Source organism: Mobula hypostoma, chromosome 15 (genome assembly GCF_963921235.1).
Source record: "Mobula hypostoma chromosome 15, sMobHyp1.1, whole genome shotgun sequence".
Classification (NCBI taxonomy): domain Eukaryota; kingdom Metazoa; phylum Chordata; class Chondrichthyes; order Myliobatiformes; family Myliobatidae; genus Mobula; species Mobula hypostoma.
Window position 1 is genome coordinate 23,489,969 of NC_086111.1, and position 25,852 is coordinate 23,515,820.

General features: G+C 41.7%; 1 protein-coding gene across 2 annotated transcripts in view; it reads left to right on the forward strand.

The window, feature by feature from the left end:
• The first annotated feature begins 5,978 nt into the window (after positions 1–5,978).
• sema3h (sema domain, immunoglobulin domain (Ig), short basic domain, secreted, (semaphorin) 3H) overlaps positions 5,979–25,852 on the forward strand; it is a 234,663-nt gene continuing 214,789 nt past the window's right edge. For both annotated transcript variants that reach the window (XM_063067851.1, XM_063067852.1), the window contains exons 1-2: positions 5,979–6,306; positions 6,713–7,016. In XM_063067851.1, the coding sequence (XP_062923921.1) occupies positions 6,839–7,016 (178 nt within the window). In that variant the 5' untranslated portion in view covers positions 5,979–6,306; positions 6,713–6,838. The remainder of the gene's footprint in view (positions 6,307–6,712; positions 7,017–25,852) is intronic.

The following is a 25,852-nucleotide window of genomic DNA, read 5'->3' on the forward strand; positions in this document are numbered from 1 at the left end:
CAGCAGGAAACCACGAACATTCACTCTGTGGCCACTTTATTAATTCCTGTAAAAAATGTTAACAAATATACAACTCCTCTGATACTTTTCCAATATAACACTTTGGGAGCTTATGTCTACCAGAGAGAGCAAATAGTTCAGTTCTGAATTTGACATTCCATTTAATAAATAACATCTTCAACAATGCAGTATTCACTCTGGAATTCTTTGGAATGTTATCCTTGATGCTAAAGTGCCAGGAGTAGAATTTATACTCACATCCTGGTTGAGTTTTTTTCATATTGAATCATGTAGATAAATCTGCAAAAAACAAAAATAATTGAATAGCAGTGAAACAATGACTGGGCGAGCTGGTGTCCATTGAAGGCCAAATTCTGACCAACACAATGAAATCTACTTTCCTCACTTTAATTGAACAATCTTTATATTCGATCTGTGGTGGAAGCTGGACTTCCAAAGCAAAGCACTGCCTATCCTTTGCCTTGGATATGGCAAATGCCCCCAATATTGCATAAGGGCCTGAAACCTGCTTGCAGAATGGGATTCAAACTCTTAGCCTTTCGGCAGATGCGAGAGTTGCAAAAGAGTCAAAACTGCAAAAAAAAAAGAACTTTTAAAGGTTTGCAGGCAGAGCAACACACACACACACACACACACACACACACACACAATGTGAGCAGCACAGCAACCGGACCAAAGACTTTTTCATACATTGTTCTGTGAATTAGGACCATAACCACCCACTACTGTTTGTACAGACCATCCAGGTTCAACAGCAGTGAAAATAATTTCCACACAAAGAAAAGGTAATATCCATAATATGTTAAACCAAATCCCAACACAGTTCCCACATTCCAGACCCACCTGCTGACAAGGGCAATTTGATTTTTATCTATCTATAGCATTTATCCATTAATCTCTTTACCTCTTGACCCCCCCCCACCATCTAGGTCATGCTTTCATCTTGCTGCTGCCATCAGGAAGAAGGTCCAGAAACATCAGGACTCACACCACCAGGTTCAGGAACAGTTATTACCCCTCAACCATCAGGCTCTTGAACAAAAGGGGATAACATCACTCGCCCCATTACTGGACTGTTCCCACAGAACTGGACTAACTTTCAAGGATTCTTCATCTCATATTCTCAGTTTTTATTGCTCATTATTATTATTGTTTCTTTTTTCTTCCTCTTTCTTTTTGCAATTGCACAGTCCCTTGTTTTTTTTTGCATGTTGGTTATTGTCCATCCTGTTGGGTGTGGTCTATCATTGATTCTATTGCATTTCTTGTATTTACTGTGATTGCCTGCAAGAAGATGAATCTCAGCGTTTCATATGGTGACATACTGCACTGTGCAAAAGTCATAGGCACATATATAGAGCTAGGGTGCCTAAGAATTTTGCACAGTGCTGTAGTAATTTTATGCATTGCACTGTACTGCTGTCACAAAAAAAAACAAATTTCATGACATACGTGAGCGATGACAAACCTGATTCTGTCCTGGGATCTTTGTTGTAGACTGAGAGCGGGAAGGGGCAGGGAGAGGGGAATTATGATTGGGTAAAGGGGAAGGAAGACGGGAGGGAGTGGGAAGCGCCAGAGAGACATTCTGTAATGATCAATAAGCCAATTGTTTGGAATCAAATGACCTTGCCTGGTGTCTCAGGGCTGGGTGTGTCTGCACCCATGCAACCCCCTGTCTCTGGCACTCCTTCTCTGCCACCTGTCCCACACTCCACCTGCGGCATTCCGCCCTCACCATTCCCAACATCTTCTGCTCCCACCAGATTTGCAAACTCGCTCTCCACTCCACATTGACAAATACAGTACTGGCAAAAGTCTGAGGCACCCTGGTGCTCTCTCTCTCACTCACTCTCTCTCTCTCTCTCTCTATATATATATATATATGTATATGTGTGTGTGTGTGTGTGTGTGTGTATGTGTGTGTGTGTGCGCCTAATAGTTTTGCACAGTACAGTATATGTCTGTTAATAATAAAAATTTGCTTTGAATTTGTGAACTTTGAATACAGCACAGTAACAAGCTATTCTGGCCTAATGAGCCCATGTGATCAATTAAACTACTAGCCTGATTTTCATCTTCATTGATAGTATTGACTGAGTGATCTTTACATCATTATCTTGTTTTTTTATTGAAGGGAAATAAAACTGAAAAGGGAGCATTGAAAAAGTGGGCTGTGTCATTTAACTTTTGCACAAAATCAAGGTCTATCCTATTAATTGTAATGTGAGGTATAAGATGAAGCAGCAAACCCTTTTCACATGCCAAAACCTCAGCCTTACAAAAGCAATTTTCACCACATCCACCTTTGCACCAGGTTGGGATTACTTTATGGGATACTTTTACTGATTTTTAATTTGATTTTGTGTAAAGTAATTTAAAAATTGCATTCAGTCTCTGGAAAAGATATTGGGCATTCTGATAGCTGAGAATGTTCCACCATTTAGTCAGATCATCCACTTGACATGAAGACATAGAACTTCACTGAGCGCAGTATTAAGAAGCTCAGGCCACATTCTAAATCACAGAGAATCTCTCCATTGGCTGGACTTATACCCAGCAGAAAGCTAGGTGACTGCAGGTGTTGGAAATATTCATCTCAACCCAAAGGCATATCCTCTGAGGTTCCTCAGACTCCTGCACCAAGCCTAAACACCTTTGGCTGCTTCATTTCAAATCCATCTGAAGATCAAAGGCCAAAGTTCAAATTAAATACATTACTACCCTAAGATTCATTCTTGTGCAGGCAGTTAAAGGCAAATGAAAAAACAGAATTTATAGAAAACTAAACTTAACAAAGATGAACAAATAACCAAGTGCAAAAGAAGGTTAATTGTGTAAGTAAATAAGTAATGCATGAGTAGTAGAGTCCCCTTCAAATAATGAATTATTCTGAGCTTGCATGCTGATGCTGGAGATAACATTTGAATTATACAAAAATGCAGGATATTAGAACTTGTCCTGGTAGTTAGCAGCACTGCCTTTGCCAAACCCTAACCATCAATATCCAGAAACTTAAATAGATTACTGATTTCACTAAACCAGCCACGTAAATGCTGCAGCTACAGGAGCAGTCTAGGAAGTGAAAATGGTCCGGTAATTGACTCATCTCCTGACACATCACAGATTCTCTGCATCAGGAGTATGGTGGAATGCCCTCTTTTGTCTGAATGAGGATATCCATAACAATGGCTGTACAAGTTGCTTGGGTGGTAAAGAAGACATGTTTGCCTTTATTAGATGAGGCATTAAGTTCAAGAATCAGGACGTTATACTGCATCTTCACAAAGCTCTTGCTAGTCACACGCCTTGATGTGGAATATTGCATTCAATTCTGATGGAATTCTGATGGAATATGTCAAAACTTTGGAGCGGGTCAGAAGAGGTTTACTGGAATGCTGCCTGGATTAGAAGACATGTGCTATAAGGAGCAGATGGACAAGTTGCAGTTGTTTCTCTGGAGCAGCAGAGACTGAGGGGAGATCTGATAGAAATGTATAAAATTATGAGAAGTTTAAATAGACAGTCAGTATTATTTTCCCCCAGGGTTGAAAAGTCTAATACTAGAGGGAATCCAGTTACGGTGATAGAGAGAAAGTTCAATGAAGGTTTCAGGGTAATTTTTTTTGCATTCGTCTCCTGACAAATGTGGTGGATGCCTGGAATGTGCTGCCAATGGTAGTGGTAGAGGCAGATACCATAGAGGTGTTTAAGAGGCTGTTAGGTAGCAACATGAAAATGCAGAGAATGAAAAGGATATGGGCCTTTATATTTTATATTTAATTAGGCATCATTAGCTTAATTAGCTTGGCACAACAGTGTGTGCCAGTGCCAGTGGCTGATTCCTGTTCAGTACTGTTCTATATTCAATAATGTTTGAAAAGCTCATCGCCATTCAAAACACCTTATATTCCGTCTGGGTAGCCTCCAACCTGATGGCATGAACATCGACTTCTCTAACTTCCGCTAATGCCCCACCTCCCCCTCGTACCCCATCTGTTACTTATTTTTATACACACATTCTTTCTCTCACTCTCTTTTTCTCCCTCTGTCCCTCTGAATATACCCCTTGCCCATCCTCTGGGTCCAACCCCCCCCCGTCTTTCTTCCGGGACCACCTGTCCCATGATCCTCTCGTATCCCTTTTGCCAATCACCTGTCCAGCTCTTGGCTCCATCCCTCCCTCTCCTGTCTTCTCCTATCATTTTGGATCTCCCCCTCCCCCTCCAACTTTCAAATCCCTTACTCACTCTTCCTTTAGTTCGTCCTGACGAAGGGTCTCGGCCTGAAACGTCGACTGCACCTCTTCCTGGAGATGCTGCCTGGCCTGCTGCGTTCACCAGCAACTTTTATGTGTGTTACTTGAATTTCCAGCATCTGCAGAATTCCTGTTGTTCGCCATTCAAAAGAAAGGTGTCCACTTAAAGGTGTCCAAACAAGAGAAAATCTGCGGATGCTCAAAATCCCTTCATGTCTTGGCCCAAAATGGCCACTGTTTACTCTTTTCCGTAGATGCTGCCTGTCCTGCTGAGTTCCTCCAGCATTTTGTGTGTGTTGCTTTAGCCTGACCAGCACAATACGGTTCCAACATGAACTATCTTCAGGAATCACTGTGCCACTCCCCAAAGCTTATTCAAAAACACTTCAAAGTTTAAAGTAAATTTATTATCAAAGTACATACATGTCACTGTATACTACCGTGACAATCATTTTCTTGTGGGCATTCACAGTAGATACAAATAAACAGCAGAATCAATGAGAAGCTACACACAAAGAAAGACAGACACACAACCAATGTGCAAATTTTAAAAAGCAAACAATACTAGTAGTAGTAAATAAATAATATTGAAACAATTTTATGACATATTCTCATATAGCAACGGGTACAAGAAAATACCACCAAATGTAACACCTTCCTTTGCATCACCCTAACCCCTCCCCTCCCCCCCCAATCTCACCACCACCTCACACACCTCGACCTTGAAGCACGTCACCTCCTCAAATGTTACTAAACCTTGGAGCTTCCTGTCCGACTGCACTACAAATGTAGCTACATCCACTGCAAGCCAGGGACTCTGAATGGTGGTTTCCCATCCCTTCTCGAGGACAGTTCGACATAAGTGTAACCGCTGACCCTGCCAACTACCCCCATGCGCTTCTGTGCAATTCATTGGCCTCAGAGGGCTGTGGAGGCCACGTTGTTGGGTATATTTAAAGCGGAGGTTGTTAGGCTCTTGCTTAATAAGGGCGTCAAAGAAGGAGGCAGGATAGTTGGGTTGAGAGGAATGATAAATCAGTCATGATGGAATGGCGGAACAGACTCAATGGATTGAATTCTGTTAAGTCCTGCTGAAGGGTTCAGGCCCGAAACGTCGACTGTACTCTTTTCCTAGATGCTGCCTGGCCTGCTGAGTTCCTCCAGCACTTTGTGCGTGCTGCTCTGCCCTCATGTCTTATGCTTTATGGTCATCTCAACTTCCCCCAGCTGCCTTTGTCCCATAACTCTGGGTAACTATGTCGTATAAGAACCTCTAAAATTCTCTATTTTGAAAGCATTCGTCCACAATAGATATTGTTCTGCAAAGAAATCTTCCACTTTTTCTTCATTTAATTTCTAAATGGGCCAGTGCTGGTTCTAAATGTATGCCCCTGCTTTCCAATGAACTCCTCTCAAGAAACAGACCCTTTGAACACTTTATCTTATAATCACTTCTTGGATCAACTCAAAATCTCCTCTTCTCAGTGAGTGCGGGCCAAATATGTCCAATCTGCCCATTTTCCAGCATCTGCCCCCCCCCATTATCACTCCGTTTAAATCCCGATATCACTCCCTGTTGCCTTTTGCCGAAAACCGATACTCCGTGGTTCTGACGGTGAAGGCTCCCGTGGCATTGCCATTAAAACCAGTGAACGCTGTAAAGTGCTTCCGCGGAAGGAAACAATTAATTACTCTGGTATCCGCGCGTCCCGAGCCTCCCTCACAGACCCACGCGGCCGCTTGAACAGTGAGTCAAGTGCAGCCAGTCCAGAGGCGCATCAGCACTTACAGAGACACCCTCTCTGACACACCCAGGATACAGGCAGGGGTTATCTGGCTCCAACACTCAAAAGAGCGAGCAAACGAAATCCTGGATTTCATTGATGCCGACAGGACATCTTCCTAAACTGATTTATGTGCCGATCAAACACACGTGGAGCGCAAAGGGAGAGGCTGAAGTTTTCAGTCATATAGGACTCTGCGACTGAAAAAAAAAGGAATCGCAAGCTGGAAATAAAGCGGTGAAGGTCAGTAGACAGTCTTGGGATCGCATTGAAGGAGAGTCGAGGGTCTGTTCCGGGCTCCGCCTCTCCCACAACAGATAGACGCGTTGAAGCAGTCAGATCACTGGGCAAAAAGGCAGCCAGAAATCAAAGTGGGACCACAATAGCTAATGTCTCACACCTAACGTTACACCGAGAGAGAGAGACAGAGAGAGGGGGAGAGAGGAGAGAACGGCGCTGATGTACGCTTAGTGTGTGCCCGGCAAAAGGCGACGAAGCCGGTGACAGCCTCCAACTGTGCGCTTCTGACCCTTTTATCCAAAGAGGTTAATTGGGAGGAAAAGTCTTGAGATTTCTGTGGTTCGTCCATCCCTTGGGCTGGAAAAGGTCAATCAAACTGAAACCTGAGTGTCTTTTTTTAAATTTGCAGCTGCTTTTCCTTCTCTTCTCCTGTCAACCCCTGCACCCTGAGATTTCACCGGGACCGTTAGGTTTGGAAGGATTGCTGTTGTGGTTTACTGAAATAGACTTCGGAGAGACTGGAAACAAAGTGACAATGTCGCGGATCGGTTGGGTTCCCCGTTTATCCCCGGATCCCAGTGGACGTCGGCTCACCTTCGGTCTCCGCAGGCTCAGCGCGTTCATCCTTCAGGTTTCCCTTCTCTGTCTGCCCGGGGACAGGGCGGCGATCGCGTGGAGACCGCCGCAGGCCAGGCTCCGGCTCACCTTCTCAGGTACAGCTCAAATGTTCACGCTTGCTCCCTGACCGTGCTCTCCTCGTTCTCGTGGCTCGCCCGTGTCTCACTGTCTGTACCATCCAGTATCACTTTTTCTATCGTTTTCTTCTGCCTCAACCACCTCATCAATTATTTGGTTATTTCTGATTGTCTTTCAGTTTTTTCCCCTCTGATTCTTCCTCAACCTCCCGTCACTTCCACAAATTTGAATGTCTGATTGTCTCTTGTCTCTTGTGTCCATCACCATCTCTCACTCCGCTTTCTTTTTCAAAAATATCTATTGCTTTATTCCCCCCCACCGCACCCCCACTCCCCCTGGGTACCAGAGTATCGCTTCTCCACTTAAACTTGCAGATGTACATCTAGTCTCTTGGTCTTAATATGCGTTAAGACCACACCCTGTCTATTAATCAATTGTTGCTGAAATCTCACAGTCTCAGCAGGTTTTTCATAAAACCAATGCCTTACACATGTTTTATGAAATGTCAAATTGAATACAGTAATATCAATTGAAATCAGCCCCAGTGTTCTTTGTCTGAAAACTATTATTGGAACCATTAATTTTATTGGACAATTACCTTATAATTTGTGACACTTCTCTGGCAATGTGTTAGTTTGGGCGCAAATGGCGCGTTTAAATATTAACTAACTGTATAGCAGGAATTCCAACTCTTGTTAACCATTACCTATCCAAAAGTAAACACGAGAGATTCTGCAGATGCTGGAAATCCGGAGTAACTGGTACAAACTGGTGGAGGATTCAGCAGGAGAGGAACGCAGTTGAGGTTTCAAGCTGTGTCCCTTTTTCAGGGCTGGAAAGGACCGGGGAAGAGAGCAAAATGAGAAGGCGGGAGGGTGGAGGAGTGCAAGGTAGAAGGTGATAGGTGAAGCCATTTGGGTGGGGGTGCAGTAATATTCCTTTCCCTCCCCCCCCCCCACTTCTTATTCTGGCTTCTTTCCCCTTCCTTTCCAGTCCTGATGCAGGGTCTCAGCCTGAAACGTCGACTGTTTCCTGTAGATGCTGCCTGCCCGACTGAGTTCCTCCAGCATTTTGTATATGACCTACTACCCAATGGCTGTATGACAAGAATTTTGCAAGTAAGGAAAGATTTTGAGCTATCAGAAGCCCCCAGAATATGTCATATTGCTTTACAACTTTGGATTTGAACACAAGTTTCCATAAATCAGATGATAGGCTTACAATCTGTTGTAGATGTCATTTGAAGGATAAATGTTGATAAAGAACATGAGTTATTGCTGGTCAATCTTCATCAACGGATCTATGAGGTGACACCCTAACATTACAGTGTGACGGGTGTCCTGCAGCTATGAGTATTGTACTCTTGTGCTTTATGGTTGAAAACAGACAAGCCGGCTTTGAAAGCCACAATTGTACTGTGGGTCATTTTTCAACAGCTAGTAGATGTAATGCAAAATATTTATGTGATGAATGTATCTTTGGGTAAAATTCCAGCAACGATGCTTAAGGGTAGATTTATTGATGTCAGGCATTCACTGAGCAAAGAAAAGAGTGCAAAAAAAGAGCACTAAGATTTTAGTGATAACTCTTCAGTGGAGCTCACATACAGGACATCAAGTCTCCATCCAAATAAAGACCTCCTTCAAGGAGGAACTCCTCTTGAGCAGAGACTTTTGGGCAGGGGTTGTTTGCTGCTGAGTAGAGTTTTCTCATGGGAAAAAAGACAGGGTTTCATTGGTTAATCTACCCCTGTTTATGAAGCTGTTCAGGTAGATCCTAGAAGACATCTTTCAAGAGTTGGGGGTAGTGAAGGTGGTATTTGATTTGGTGGACCTTGCGTTCATCAAACTGTGAAGTTTTCCTTTATTCTTATTTGGATTTTCTCAAAAAGTTTAAAGTTTTTAAGAATTGAGGTTACTTGCATTCACCAGATCGGCTCTTGAAGGCCATATTAGTGCTCTCAGACAGATTTTCACAAAAATGGCAAACAGATGTTAATCCATGGCAGGTGTCTTGAGATCCCATAAATACATGAGACACCACCATTCTTTAAAGAAGGGAATCTATTATCCTTACCTTGGTTGGGTCTTTCTTAGATTCAGGGGACATAAATACAAAAGCTGAAGGCAGAGTGATGTGGAATTCCTGATTTATCTGGAAATATGCCAACTTCCCTATATTTCATTAACTTCTCATGAAGATTCATTATCATGGCTGTTCTGTCTGTAACTCTGGAATGCTAGCAAGGTGGTTGATTTTTAACTGCTTGTGAAATTACTTCGTAGGTAATTTGGTTGTATCCAACCACAATGGAAAGTGTATTGAAACTCAATGGGCCCCCAGGCATTGGCCATGATTTTGGATGGAGGTTGGATTATCAAGATTTGACATTCAGCGATGCTCTTCTGCACACCACTATTGTAACATGTGGTTATTTAAGTTACTGTTGCTTTCCTGTCAGCTTGAACTAGTTTGGCCATTCTCCTCCGACCTCTCTCATTAACAAGGCATTTTTGGCCACAGAGCTGCCACAGACTGGATTTTTTTTTTTGTTTTCACACCATTCTCTGTGAATTCTAGAGACTGTTGTGCACGAAAATCCCAGGAGATCAGCAGTTTCTAAAGTACTCAGATCACCCTATCTGGCAAAACAATCATTCCACGGTCAAAGTCACCTACATCACATCTCTTCTCCACTCTGATGTTTGGCGTGAACAAGAACTGAAGCTCTTGACCAGGTCTGCATGTTTTATGCATTGAGTTGCTGCCACATGATTAGCTGATTAGATATTTGCGTTAACAAACAGGTATACAAGTGTACCTAATAAAGTGGCCACTGAGTGTAAGTTGGGTGGTGAATGTTAACATTCACCATTGAGTGACTCTGAAACACTGTGACTGAATCCTGAGAGACCTACTTATAGGACTGGATATAGAATGCGTGGTGAATGAACTAGCATGGGACTAGCTTACTTGACTTAATCATTCCCATCCTAGGTACCATGAATGCACTATTAATAGAAGACTCCATCCCATATTTCTTACGGAACTGAAAGCCCCCATCGTAACAATGAGGATGCTTTCATTCTGGCACTATCACCATGCTAAATGGGATAGATTCAGAATAGATCTAACACTCAAAGCTCGTCACCCACGTGACAGTGACAGTCCATTGCCTTGAGCAGAAATTTCTTCCATGACAAATTATAAACACATCTCTCACTCTGCGGTATGAGACAGCACCTGATTACATATCTGCTCAACAGTGGAATCGGCAACTGATAGATAGAGTTAAGGGCCACAAGAGCAGCTGAAATTTTACATTAAAAAAAATCAAACCACTTATGGGAGGAGGGTGTCTAGAATATTTCTGCCCCCTGTGATGGAGCTCTCTGACGGGAGTGCATACTGCAAGGCTGAAGTGTTTGTAGCACTAATTCACCTTGGTCACCTCCTAATGGTCTTTTGAAGTGATGAACGGCTCAGTGTAATGGATGCAGCAAAGACCATGGGCCTCTACAATATTGTTAAGCAGAAGATACCAAAGGCTTGAGAGGATATACCACCAGGCTCAAAGACAGCTTCTCTCCGCTCTTTTCAGACTCGTATACACTAAACAATGGACTCCTGATCTCCCAATCTAACTTGTTGTGACTCTTGCATTTTACCTACCTGCACTGCACTTTCTCTGTAATCTAACACTATATTCTGCATTCTTTTATACTACTACAATGTACTTATGTGTGGAATCAGTTTGAATGGCAAACAAACAAAAGCTTTCCACCATACCTCGGTTCATAAAACAATTCGGTTCAACTCTTTCTGTAGCAAAATGTCATTAGTGGTATTTATTCATTAATCACCTTTTCACTGAAAATCCTTTTGGTGTTCATCAGAGTTATTTAGCTCCAGACCTCATCAGAGTTGTACAAACACAGGCAAAATATTGAATTTCATAAGAGATGTGCGAGTGACTGGCGATTGAATGAGGGTCAGAATCTGAATCAGAATCAGGTTTAATATCGCTGGCATATGTCATGAAATATGTTGTTTTTCTACAGCAGTACATCGCAGTATATTATAATGAAAACTGTAAATTATATATAATTAAACAAGGAGTGCAAAAGAAAACAAAAAAAAGTGATATAGTGTTCGTGGGTTCATTGACCAAACAGAAATCTGATGATGGAGGGGAGGAAACTGTTCCTAAAATGCTGAGTGTGTATCTTCAGGCTGCTGTGCCTTTTCCTTGATGGTAACAATGAGAAAAAAGCGTGTCCTGAGTGATGGGTGCCACCTTATTGGGACATCACCTTTTGAAGGAGTCCTGGATGCTGGGAAAGCCAGAGCCCATGTTGGAGCCGGCTGTGTTTTCAACCTTCTGCAGCTTTTCCCAATCCCGTGCAGTGGCCCTTCCATACCAGACGGTGTTGCAACCGGTTAGAATGCTCTCCATGGTACATCTCTATAAACTTGCATGAGTTTTTGCTGACATACCAAGTCTCCACAACTCCTAATGAAATATAGTTGCTGTCATATCTTTATAATCACAACAATATGTTTGTCCCGGGACCAGATCTCCAGAGATGTTGACACCCAGAAACTTGAAACTGCTCTCCCCTTCTACTGCTGAATCCTTGATGAGGACTGGAGCATTTTCCCTCAGCTTCCTCTTCCTGAAGTCCACGATCAGTTCCTTCGTCTTACCGATGTTGAGTGCCAGGTTGTTGTGACACCACTCAAACCAGCTGATCTTTCTCAATCCTGTCACCATCTGAAATTCTGCCAACGGTAGTTGTGTTATCAGCAAATTTATAGATGGCATTTGAACTGTGCCTAGCCACACAGTTGTGGGTGTAGAGAGAGTAGAACATTAAGCTAAGCACACATACTTGAGGTGCACCTGTGTTAATTGTCAGTGAGAAGATGTTACTTCCAATCTGCAATGACTGTGGTCTTCCGATGAGGGTGACGTTATACAGCAGTGGTACAATTGAATTTATTGAGAAGATTCTGGTTGGAGTTATTCCCTTGCACAAAGGAAGTGGTTGAGGTTGTCAGGTGTCATTCACCCCTGTCCCTTGAATCGTTGCAGGAGATCTTGAGGGCAGTGTCCTAACTTGCCCATCTTCAGCTGCTTCATCAATAACCTTCCTTCTGTTAGTAAGTCAGACATAGGAATAGTTAATGATAATTGTACAGTTTCTTTTTCAATTACTGAGATAATGAAGCAGTCTGTGTCTGCCCACAGCAAGATCAGGATACAGGACAATATTTAGGCATGGACACTGTGTGCCACACATAACACCTCTAGCAGGTGACAGTCCAGTGATGTTTTTTCGACAGTCTATTGTTGTTATTATCACCAAATCTGGGGATCAGAGTTGACCTGAAACTTAATTGAACTAACCAAACAATACTGTGTCTACAAGAATAGGTCGGTAGTGATGTTGCAATTATGTGCAAAGCCCCTCCAGTATTTGGATTGCTCAAGTTAACACTGTACCAAATATTTTCTACTTGTTCGATTGAATGCAGCTTCTTCAATACTCATGAAGTTCCGTCATCAAGGCAAAGTATATCCCCACTTAAACAGCAACTTATCCAATGTGTTAAGCATTCACTCCCCCCATGATAGGCATATCTTGGCTGCAGCATTCACCATCAAAAAGTACTCCGAGTTTCTCCGCTACCTCTTCCCAAATCTGTGGCCTGCACAATACTGAGAAACTAGGATAGCTGGCACATGGGAACATCATCCTCTCTGGAGTTTCGTTCAAGTCTCACACCACCCTGATTCGGGAATGTGTCATCAATCTTAACATAGAAGTTAAGCAGTAATGTAGGAGAACTTACATTATTTGTCCCACAGGGAAATTATTTAGTGACAAACCACCACTCCTGTACATGGAGACTGGAATAGGGATTACATACTGGCTCTGCTAGTAATGTTCTCTTCCTGAAAATCAATTTGATTAAAAATGTTCAAGGCAGTTTGTTTTCATTTGTCTCTATCACCTCACCAAACCTTCACCTATTTCCTTCACTCCACCTCTCTTCTGAAAGCACTGATTTTCACTGGATGAGTTTCTATGATAACTACCTACATCAGCATTTTTAAGTTGTGCAGTTATATAGTGAACATTTATTTGTTTATTCAACTTTGGGAGATGTTAAGTTGATCCTTACCTACCTACATCAGATTCCTTCACATATGCATTTCCAGCAGGGGCCACTGAATAACTAGTTACAAGTAGTTGTCTCTTTGCCTTCAGCTATGAAAATGCAATACTCCCAATCCCTCTGATTTTGTCCTCCATTTAAAAGTGATGCTCTTCCATTGTAATACTTCAGCTCACTCTGAGAATTGATGTCTTTGCCTTCCTGGGATAGAATCGGAGATCACATTGTCCTACATCCTCCCAATAGCAACTCAGTGGGTTTTAAGGGAGAAAACAATATTTTACTTTGACCAAGCGGTATGAACTGAACTCCTTTATGATATTATTTTGGAAGTACGTAATAGTGAAATACTATTTTTAAATGAGTTTCACTCATGATGGTGCAAGACTGAGATCATTAACTTTCCAGCAGGGTTGGCAGCAGCTTTAGATTTTTAAGAAAAAGGAGTTCATAGTGGGCAATGTGATAAAGATGGCCAGTACCAAATGTTTTAACTGGATGGATTCCTACTTGCCCTGGACCACAAAATTGAGGCGATCCATTTCTTCCGTATTAATTACCTGCAAATAGCCAGCAATAGGTCAGTGCACCATATAAGTATCCCAGAACTGACTGGGCAACATTATCCACATCTGTAACAAACCGTAATCTTTGAAATTTATTGCATCAGAGGTGCCATCTCAGCCCATCCTGGGGAAGTGTTCACTTGGTAATTGGTCTGTCATCAATCATGTTGATTCTTCTGTGGGCTTTGCGGTCTGATGACACACTGTTTGAGCAGGTAATTCTGGATGTACTGTTCCAGTGTCTTCTCGGGTACTCAACTCCTATGCAACTGAAAGTTCCTGTGTATCACATGGCATAGTGTGTTAGTATGCATCTGTTTCGTCTTTGAGATCATTGTCAATGTTCCTCTAAGGCTAATGGCATAAAAGCACTTTCCTTTCTTAAAATGGATTTTAAGTATTCTGATTTGAATTGGAGTTTAAATTTGACATCCAGCAACCCAGACACAGGTAATGAACTGCACCTTAAATTTAGAGAGATCAAAACAAATTGGCATTTACGGGGAATGCAAATAGAATTCAAGGTGCTGAAATTGGGATTAATTTACATTGGGAGAGGCAGTGGAATCTGTAAAAAGAGACTGGAATTTACAGGTTAAACTGGACACACAATATACTTTATATTTTATACTTTATTGTCGCCAAACAATTGATACTAGAACGTACAATCATCACAGCGATATTTGATTCTGTGCATCCCGCATAATATAATATATAATCAGGCAGAAGAATTAGAAGTGAAATTTAAGGCAGGCAGGTGCCATGTTCTATACAAGAAGAAAAAAGTAGTTTGCACATGTACAGAGTTAATCCTGGAATAATGCTAAAGGAGAAACTGAACCAGACTTAGGACTTTTAGGAAACTCAGTGCTTAACAGGTCCAGCCAATGCAATCTGCAAAACCAATAGGGATCAAATGAGAGAGCCAAAGAAATAAAGCATGTCAGCAGAGGTGAGTAGTTCTGGAAGAACAGAAATGAAAGAGACTTCCTGAGATGAGCCATAAACCTGGATCCAGCGTTTGTTCTCTAGGTTCCAAGGAAACTATACAGCATTGGAAGTAACTGTGGAAATTTTATAGTCATAGTATCATATAAAGGGATTGGCAATTATAAGCATGAAAAAAAAACAGAATTTGAGAAATACGTGGCAAAATATAAAAGAAGCTTCTAGGGGAAACAGGGGCAACAAAAGAAGCAGAAGGCATTAGGAGATTTTTCGGATCAGTTTGTGTGACAGTAGGCACGATCACTTATAAGTAGAGTTTCTGATATCCTTTACTTTGTTTAGTTTCTCTATTAACATTCGAAAATTAAAAAAAAATACAATTCTAGTACTCACAATTTAACCTGTAAATTAATAGTATTCAAAGTTCATCGTTTAAAGAAAGTTTGAAGTACATTTACTATCAAAGTACTATATACTATTATCTTGGAATTTATTTTCTTGAAGGCATTTTCAGGAAAAAAGAAATACAGTAAAATTTTATGAGAAAATCTACATAAACAAAAACTGACAACCAACCAATGTGCAAAAGAAGGCAAACTGCAAATAAAATAATACTGAGAACATGGGTTGTAAAAGAGTCCTTGAAAGTGAGTCTGCATGTCCACAGTAGTTGTGAATGAAGTTACCCATATTAGTTTAGGAGCCTGATGGTTGTAGCGTAATAACTGTTCCTGAACCTGGGTGGTGTGGGACCTGAGGCTTCTGTACCTTCTGCCTGATGGTAGAAGTAAGAAGAGAGCTTGGCCTGGATGATGGAGGTCTTTGATAATGGATGCTGCTTTCTTGGGGGAGCGCACCATGTAAATGCACTTTGTGGCGGAGCGGATGTTGCCTGTGATGGACAATTTACAATTTACAATTGCTGCTTTGTATGTGAGGTTGCCTGCTGGAGGTCACACCTGAATCTCTTGTACCTGTATGGATTGCCACCACTGATTTAGCTCTCAGCAGATTGTGAACCTCTTAGCTTATCCAGGGCTTCCGGTTGGGGACTGCTGAAAGTTTCTATGAGGGATTCACTCATCCACGTGCACCTTTATGAAGTCTATTCATTCTTTATAAAGAATATTCATTCACCACTCTATGTAGTCTTCTCCGTTTCTGGGCAGATGAGCTTCCGTACCAGGCTGTGATGCACCCTGTTAGGATACTCCCCATTTTGCATCTCGAGAATTTTTAGTGACATGCTGAATCTGCACAAGCTTCCAAGAAAGTAGAGAAGCTGTCGCGCCTTTTGTGGTGGCACTAACATGCTGGACCCAGGACAGATCCTCTGAATGAGGTTACCCGTATTAGTTTAGGAGCCTGATGGTTGTCATACACCAAGGAATATAAGGCTACTGATGCTCTCCACCCCTGATCCCATAATGAGGTCTGGCTCACGGACATCCAGCTTCTTCCTCCTGTGGTCAATAATCAGTTCTTTGGTTTTGCTGATGTTGAGTGGGAGATTGTTGTTCTCGCAACTAGATTTTTGATCTCTCTCCTGTAGCTGATTTGTCACTACATTTGATTTGGCCAAAAACAGTGGTGTCATCAGAAAACTTAAATGTGGCATTGGAACTGTACTTAGCCATGCAGACATTAGTATAAGCACATAAAGCAGAGGGCTAAACACACAGCCCTGTGAGAGCACCGATGGTGAGTGTGGAGGGGATGCTGTTGCCAATCCATACTAATTGAGGTCTGCCGGAGAGGAAACCAAGGATCCAGTTGCACAAGGAGATACTATGGCCCAGGTCCTGAAGCTCAGTGATGTTTCAAGGGGATAATGGTGTTGAATACTGAGCTGTTGTCAATAAAGATGTATGATTCCTCATTGTCCAGGTGTTCTAGGGCTGAATGAAGAGCCAAGGAAATGGAATCTGCTGTTGACCTGTTGTGACAGAAGGCAAATGGAAGCAGATCTAGATAACTCCTTCATGACCAACCTCTCAAAGCACTTCATCACCTACTGTAGGAAGACTACCACCTTCTTCTTAAGCATGTGTACGATTAAAGCCAGTTTGGAGCACGTGGGTACCTCAAACTGCCAAAGTAAGAGGTTGAAGACGTTCTTAAACACTTCAGCCAGTTGATTAGCACCGATCTTCAGTTCTTGGCCAGGAACCCTGGCTGGGCCAATGCCTTTTGTGGATTCATCCTCCTGGAGGATGCTCTCACGTTGGCCTCAGAGACTAAAATCACCGGGTCACCGGGGGTTGTGTGAGTTCGTGAACGTGCCGCTATGTTCAATCGGTAAAAGGTGAAAACTCTTTGGGAGCAAAACTCTGTTGCCATGTATGTTGCTGCGTTTTTTTTGTAGGAAGTGGTGGCATTTAAGCCCTACCACAGTTGTTGTGCACCTGTCTGTGATTCAGGTTGAGTCTGGAATTGCTGCTTTGTACATGAGGTTGCCTACTGGAGGTCACACCTGGGCCTCTTGTACTTGTCCGCATTTCCACCAGTGATTTAGCTCTCAGCAGATTGTGAACCTCTTAGTTTATCCAGGGCTTCTGGTTGGGGAATACTGAAAGATTCTGTGGGGACGCAGTCGTCCATGCGCACCTTTATAAAGTCAGTGATAACCATGTCATATTCATTCAGATCCTCTGATGAGTTTGTGAATGTGGCCCAGTCCACTGACTTGAAGCAATCCCGTGACCACCTCTTTATTGTCCTTACCTCTGGTGCCGTGCTCTTTAGTCTCTGCCCATATGCAGGTGGGACGAGGACAGCCAGTATTATGCTGCTGAAGCCCTTTTAAGGAGATACAGCTTTTCTCTGATTCTCCATCTAAGTTCAAATGTGAGGTAGAATCAAATCAAAGACTGTAAATCACAAAGTGTCACTTTGTTGATTTTTCAACTGTTTAGATTCTGTTGACCATTCTGATAAATTTTGCATTCATGTAATAGCTTTTGGTGGTATACGTGCATAAATCCACAAATCCCTCCACAGTTCCTAAATTCTCACAGTTAAGACAATATTTCATCTTCTTTTAAAACTTAAGATAGATGACCACAGCCTCCTCAAAATTAAGCTCCATCTACCCACCCACTTAATCTATGTCTCAGAATATTATTTGCTCAGCTACACGACCTATAGTGGCTTTAAACTTAACTTCTCCAATAAGATTGGATATAAAATGCACTACTTCTCAACCTATTGCCAGTACATAAGGTGAAAACCTGAGGCCCCAGTATAAGTTCCTGAACAATACTATTTGCCACATCTTATCACACACACAGTACATTCCATTTCTCAGTCTTTGTTAGGTGTCTTGGATCCTGATACTTTAGGGATCCAGATGTTCTTTGCAAGTCAAGAATGTGATTGCTTACGATCAGTTTATTAAGTGTTATAAAACTGAAAAGCAAGTAAGAAAGAGGAGCCAAGAGAACAAAAAAAAACACGATGAAGGACAGAGCAGTCCTGGCCATCTCCTACTCAGACTGGAGATAACAAAGTTCCAATGATAACAATTAACCTATAGAATAGCCAGATTCAAGTGGCCTGCCACCTATGACTGAAAACTAAGAAGCTTTGAGGAAAAACACAAAGCATCTGTACCATAATTACTGGAAAATTCTCTGAATAATTAATGCATGTATATAGATGATTATAACAATACAAGCAAGCATAGGAAAGTTAAATTACAAGAAAACTAACAATGCTACATGCCAATCCAACAAGTTCTTGTTTGTTGCATAGCAAAATTTCTGCTGACTGTCCTGCATCTGCACGAATGTATAAAGGTTTACCATAATAAAGTGATTTCTGAACTTTGTTAGAAACAGGGAATCTGAAATCACCCTTGGTGTGTGCATAGGCTCTTTGCTTCAGATTTGGGTAGTGAAGTATTCTCTGTCAAAGAGATTAACTGTTACTTTATTGTTGATTTAGACTGAGTTTAAAATTTAGGGCTTTAGTGACTGGGTGAGACGATTAACTTTGTGGAAGAAACTACTGGTAATTCCCTTTGCATGGTTGAATATATATCACTCACTGGCAGGCAAGGTCAGAGCTGAAGCTATCCTCAAAGATTAATATAAAATTTATCTTGTTTTGTGTTCAAGAAATACATTTTAACAGCAGTGCAATGATTCATGAAAAAAGTAATGTTTCATATTTATAAAGCACTATATCATATCTGCACCATCAGTTCCTTGGTGTGTAGTTATAGTTGCATATGGTAACTAACTTGCTCAAGCAGATTCCACGAAAAGTAAATAAATTGAATGATAAATTGCTCCGTGTTTTGATGCTATTGTTTGAAACAGACTTGATAAACTGCCTCATAGCTCCAGTGACCCTGCTTCAATCCTGACCTCTGGTGCTGTCCACGTGGAGTCTGCACGTTCTCCTTGTTGTTGCGTTGATTTCCTCTGGCTGCTCTGGTTTCCTTATAGACATGTGTGTTTTAGGGTCAAATGGGCCACTGTAAATTGTCAACAGTGTGTAGCTGATGGGGCTGCTGGGAGAATAAAGTGGGACTAGTGTTGAAATAGTGCAAACTGGTGCTTGAAGATCAGTGTGTACCCGTTGGGCCAAACAGCCTGTTTCCATGCTTTATGACTGCAGCACGTTTCATTCATATGAGTAGGTACTTGATTTAATGCCTCAGATGAAAAATAGTTCTACCCAACAACATAGCATTCTCTTGAAAAATCATCTTGGACTATACATGTTCCTAAGAAAGCGTGAATCCAGGCCCTTTGGTTTCAGAGGTTAGACTACAACCAGATGAACCTTTCTGACACAAAGAAAAACTTAAGCAAGCCTATTCATACACTTATATTCTACCACAAAGCCTAGGAGGTACATTACATTAAATATGTATAAATTATGTGACATAAATGGAATTTTAAATGTTTTTCCTACCTCAGCAAACGTTTTGTTCACCCTTTCATTATTTTCCATAAACATTGACCCATTATAAATCTGTTTATTCTGGATAATGTATCACAAGTACTGAAATTTTCAACAGTCATGCGGAATATATGGAATGTATTGTGGAATCTCTAGCTTTGCATACTCAAGGAATTTTGTTAAAAAGGAACTTTATTCATTTTTACCATTTTGTTATTCTTTTCTTCCCAGTTAAAAATCTGGCATTTTCCTACCCCTTACCTGAATCAGTGGCCTCTTACGAATAGGTCAGTGATGCTGGATAAAATGTCCCCTATTTTTGTTGAGAAAAATATTTTCTTCATACTTATTCTCTTTTTTCGACCCCTTTTGTCCTCATTTGCAGCTTCTTTCACCCACAACAAATTCACTTTCATTTTCTGGCATTTTTCCTCACCCTCTCCCCTTTCAGCATTTCCAGTCCATTTCCCTAGTTGACCAAATTTTTCTGGTGATCTAGGTCCTCCCTGTCATCACCTTTAATTGGTATCTGACTTGGTTCTTCTGTTTTACCACCCCCTGTATTTCTTCTCCATTTAATCTTTTTTTTACAATTTGTCTTCTTTTGTACATTGGATGTTTGTCGGTTTTTGTATGTATAGTTTTTCATAAATTCTATTGTTTTTAAAAAGACTCTTCCCCAGTCTTCAACACTATCTACACCACCAACATTCATATCATCTGCAAGATTACCAACCCACCCATCTGCAGTACTGTGCACATGTCTTCGCACACACATATATATATTACTAGGGGGCCTAAGACTTTTGCACAGTACTGTAGTAATTTTATGTATTACACAGTGCTGCTGCCACAAAAAAATTCATGTCATATGTAAGTGATGATAAACATGATTCTGATATGGGTCTCTATTGTGGACTGAGAGTAGGAAGCAAGCAGATGGGGAGAGGGGAGGGAGCACGAAGCACCAGAGAGACATTCTGTAATGATCAATAACCAATTGTTTGGAATCAGAATTAGGTTTATTATCACCGGCATGTGATGTGAAATTTGTTAACTTAGCAGCAGCCATTCAATACAATACATAATTTAGAAGAAAAATAATATAATAAATAAATAAATCAATTACAGTATACTTATATTGGATAGATTAAAAATCATGCAAAAAAACCAGAAATATACATTAAAAAGTTCAGGTAGTGTTCATGGGTTCAATGTCCATTTAGGAATCGGATGGCAGAGGGGAGGAAGCTGTTCCTGAATCGCCGAGTGTGTGCCTTCAGGCTTCAGTACCTCCTACCTGATGGTAACAGTGAGAAAAGGGCACGCCCTGGGTGCTGGAGGTCCTTAATAATGAACACTGCCTTTCTGAGACACCGCTTCCTGAAGATGTCCTGGGTAATACCCAAGATGGAGCCAGCAGAATTTACAACTCTCTGCAGCTTCTTTTGGTCCTGTGCAGTAGCCACCACCCCCCCCCCCACCCCATACCAGACAGTGATGCAGCCTGTCAGAATGCTCTCCATGGTACATCTATAGAAGTTTTTGAGTGTAGTTGTTGACATACCAAATCTCTTCAAACTCCTAATGAAGTATAGTCGCAGTTTTGCCTTCTTTATAACTGCATCAATATGTTGGGACCAGATTAGATCCTCAGAGATCTTGCCACCCAGGAACTTGAAGCTGCTCACTCTCTCCACTTTTGATCCCTGTATGAGGATTGCTATGTGTTCTTTCGTCTTACCCTTCCTGAAATCCACAATCAGCTCTTTTGTCTTACTGATGTTGAGTGTAAGGCCGTTGCTACGACACCACTCCACTAGTTGGCATATCTCGCTCCTGTTTGCCCTCAAATGACCTTGCCTGATGTCTCAGAGGTGGGTGTGTCTGCACCTATGCAACCCCCGCCCCGGCATGCCTTCTCGGCCATTTGTCCCAAGCCCTTCCTGCGGCGCTCCACCCTCGCCATTCCCAACATCCTTTGCTCTGGCGGATTCACAAACTCGCTCTCCACTCCACATTGACAAATACAGTACTGTGCAAAAGCCTAGCTCTATCTATGTGCTTAAGACTTTTGCACATTACTGTAGGTACTTTGATAATAAATTTATTTTGAGAATAAATTTACTTTGAATTTTGATCTTGCCTTACTTTCTGACATTTTATTGTTACCGCCTTCCCCATGTTATTTTTTTCACCTCCTCCCTCATTACACTCCCATTTAATCACTTCCTCTCCACAGTCTGATATTCTTCCTTCTCATTACCTCCCTTCCATTATAAAGTATTACCTTCATCTAACTGCATTTGCCATTTCTCGATGTTCATCCTAGTTTGCTAACTTCTTGCCTTTCTTTTCATTCAATCCTGTAATGGTATAACTGAGAATAGACGATTTGTGTGGAAAGACTGACAGTTATTGAATTAAAGCCAAATTGAAAATAATGTCCCAGTACTTTAGCAATTGTTTGGACAAGTAGCTAAATAGCTGTGGGGAAGCAGGTGTTTATGTGAATTAGTCATGTTACAAATGTTCTATAGTGCAAAAGCATTTGATAATTGAAACGTTTGTACCATGATAAGGTATCATTCACCTATCACGGCTTAAGGTAAATAAATCAATATTTACCCTGTACATTAGCGGTTGCCAACCAGTCGATCTTTGAGACTTTCCCAGTAGATCCCGGAAAAAATGAAAATTAAATAAATACACAAATACTGCTGTAATGTGAGCATTATAAAAATAAGTAATACTAATTAGTATTCTCAACTCTTCACTTCATCCCTCCCCCTCCCAGTTTTACCTATCACCTTGTGTTTCTCTCTCCCCTCCCCCACCTTTTATATCTGCTCCTCATCTTTTTTTTTCTCCAGTCCTGCTGAAGGGTCTCTGCCCAAAACATCGACTGTACCACAATTGGCAATCGCCTCTGATCTGCGCCGACATTTACGTGCTGGGCAGCACCTAATTAATTAGCATGTTTATTCCGGCTTTTTTCTTAAAGATGTGCTGGGTCCCTGCCGGCTACCCCTGCGTGCTTCGCAGCAATATATCGGGTCAGCGGCTGGGAGGGTGGGGGCCACTGCACCACCCAGCCTGCGGCGACTCAGTCTAACACACCATCATCAGTGTGCTCGGCGCTGTTTTCCCAATTCCGGCAAGTGATACTACACTGTACATACATTATTTCTACTTTATATAGGCTGTGTATTTTTACGTGTTATTTGGTAGATTTAGCAGCTTCATAGTTTAAAGGTGACTGGAGAGCGCGTTTATGCCAACAGCGCTTGCGTGGGATTTTCTGCCGAGAGCGCTTGCGTGAGATTTTCGCTACGGAGATCTGTGCAGGCAATCGTTGTAGAGAAGTATTTCTACTTTATATAGGCTGTGTATTTATCATATCATTCCTGCTTTTACTATATGTTACTGTTATTTTAGGTCTTATTTGTTATTTGGCATGATTTGGTAGGTTATTTTTGGGTCTGCAAACGCTCACAAAATTTTCCCATATAAATAATTTCTTCTTCGCTATACGACATTTCGGCTTACGAACCGTTTCATAGGAACGCTTTACCTTCGGATGGCGGGGGAAACCTGTAATACATAAAGTTACCAGCATGGTGAGAAGATTGGCTGATTGACAGGAGGCAAAGTCGGAATAAAGGAGGGGGATTGTCAGGAGACAAAGTCGGAATAAAGGTGGTGGGGAGGGGGGAGGTGCTACTCTGGTTGCCTGCCAGTGTCAAGTGGAGTTCCGCTGGGATCAATATTGGGACTGCTTCTTTTCACATTTGTCAATGATGTGGATGGTGGAGTTGATGGCTTTGTGGGGCCAGGTTTGTAGATAATACAAAGATAGGTGGAGGGGCTGGTAGTGTTAAGGTAGCAGGCAGTCTGCAGGAGGACTTAGACTGATTATGAGAATGGGCAAAAAATTGGCAGATGGAATATAGTGTAAGGGATTGTATAGTCATGCACTTTGGTAAAAGGCATAAAGCTATAGATTATTTTCTATATGGGGAGAAAATTAAAAAATCAGAGGTGCAAAAGGACTTGGGAGTCCTTGTGCAGGACTCCCTAAAGGATAACTTGCAGGTTGAGCCGGTGGTAAGGAAGCCAAATGCAATGTTAATATTCATTTCGAGACAACTTGTATATAAGAGCAAGGATGTCATGCTGAGTCTTTATAAGGCATTGGTCAGACCACGCTTGGAGTATTGTGAGCATTGTTGTGCCCCTTTATCCAAGAAAAGATGCGTGGCATTGCAGGGGGTCCAGAGGAGGTTCACGAGAATGATTCCAGGAACGAAAGGGTTAACTCATGAGGAACATTTGATGGCTCTGGGCCTGTACTTGCTGAAGTTTAGAGGAATGAGGGGGATCTCATTGAAACCTATCAAATATTGAAAGGCCGACATAGAGTGGATGTGGAGAGGATGTTTCCTATCGTGGGTAAGCCTAGGTCCAGAGGACACAGCTTCAGAATCGAGGGACATCCATTTAGAATGGAGATGAGGAGAAATTTCTTTAGCCGGGGGCTGATGGATCTGTGGAATTCATTGCCATGGAGAGCTGTGGAGGCAAAGTAATTGAGTATATTTAAAGCAGTTTGATAGATGTTGGTTAGTCAGGGCATCAAAGGTCACAGAGAGATAGCAGGAGTATAGGGGTGAGAGTGATAATAAATCAGCCATGATGGAATGGCAGAGCAGACCCAATAGACTGAGTGGCCTAATTCTGCTCTTATGACTTATGGTCTTATGGTCTAACAGATATACATACCATGGCAGTGATGAGATTTGAACCCACATCACTGTGGAGATCTGAGTCTCAATCCATTCTTAGAACCATTTCCCTGCCATATCCTTGCAGTTCTTCATTCCTGTACTGTCCTAAAATCTACCAATCTGTGTTTTGAATTAATACAATAACTGAGATCCCACACGCCTCTGGGGTAGAAAATTCCAAAGATTTACTCGATTGCATTTGTCAGTACCAGTCAACAGGGCAATTAAGGAGAAATATGACAGTAAAGTTAAAACATTGGGAATGGAATGTTGAATGGGTGTTACTGAAGTTGTTTAAAGGGATTGTCTCATCAGGCAAGATAACTGTATAAACAGCCAACACCACTCAACAGCTCTTTTGCTTTTCAGAAAACTCGTTTTCAAATCCTGTCAGTAAGATTGGATCTGTCTCCTGTGTTTGTTTTCATTCTTGGTATGAGTTTTTTTTGTTTGAGTCACAGACCATTAGGGTGAATATATCAGCAGGCACTTGGCCAATGGGTGAGTTATTGTAAATAATTAAGCACTGATTTCATTATCTACTTTTGGGAGGCCAAAGATGGCTCTTAATATGACTCAAGAATATCTGCAAAGAAAAATAACTTTTAGGCCACCCAAGACAAAATACTGGAAGCACTTAGTAAGTCATGCAGCACCCGTGGAGAAACAGTTAACGGTTCAGGCTTGGGACCTTTCATTATAAAGAGAAGAGGAGAAAATAATTTAGTTGAGGTGACAAGAGAAGGTGGCAGGGTGGTGGTGGAGGGGGTAAAGGGGTGGAACAAAGGGAAAACCCTGGTAAATAAGACGAGATAAAGTTAATGTAACAGTTAAAATCAGCTGAGGTTTTCCCTGTATAATTTATTGCTAATGGTAAAGCCATATGACATGCCATTTTAATCCAAAGAGAAAGAAAATCCGAATCAAATGATGATGTCTGTAATGGCTGGTTCTGATATAGGTAAAAAGAATGAGTAAACTCAAATTGGTGAAAGCGACGATGGGTCCTGAGACAGGGAAGCCAAAGTAGGGAGTTGAATGGTGAACGAAAATGACAGACACTTGCAAACTCAGATGCCAATATGACTGAATCCCTGGGCTCCAATTTTGTATTGTTGGCCAAGCAGTCTGAATGACACGAGGGAAAGAATAGGGTGTGTGGATTAGTGCAGATGGGCTTACTTGTTGGCCACCATGGCATACAGTCCTTGCAGTAGGACTATATGACTGTGACCCGAAATGCCATCATATAATAGGCAAAAAGGTACCTCAGTCTTTTGAAGTCTATATTCAGTGGAGTTTAGAAATGGGAACCAAAACTATTTTACCAGGATTGGACAGGCTAGATACAGAGAGGGTGTATTTGATGCTTGGGGGGGTGGGGCGCATCTATAACCCCGGGTTTTAATCTCAGGATACAGAGTAAGCCAATTGAAACCAAATTGTGAGAAATTTCTG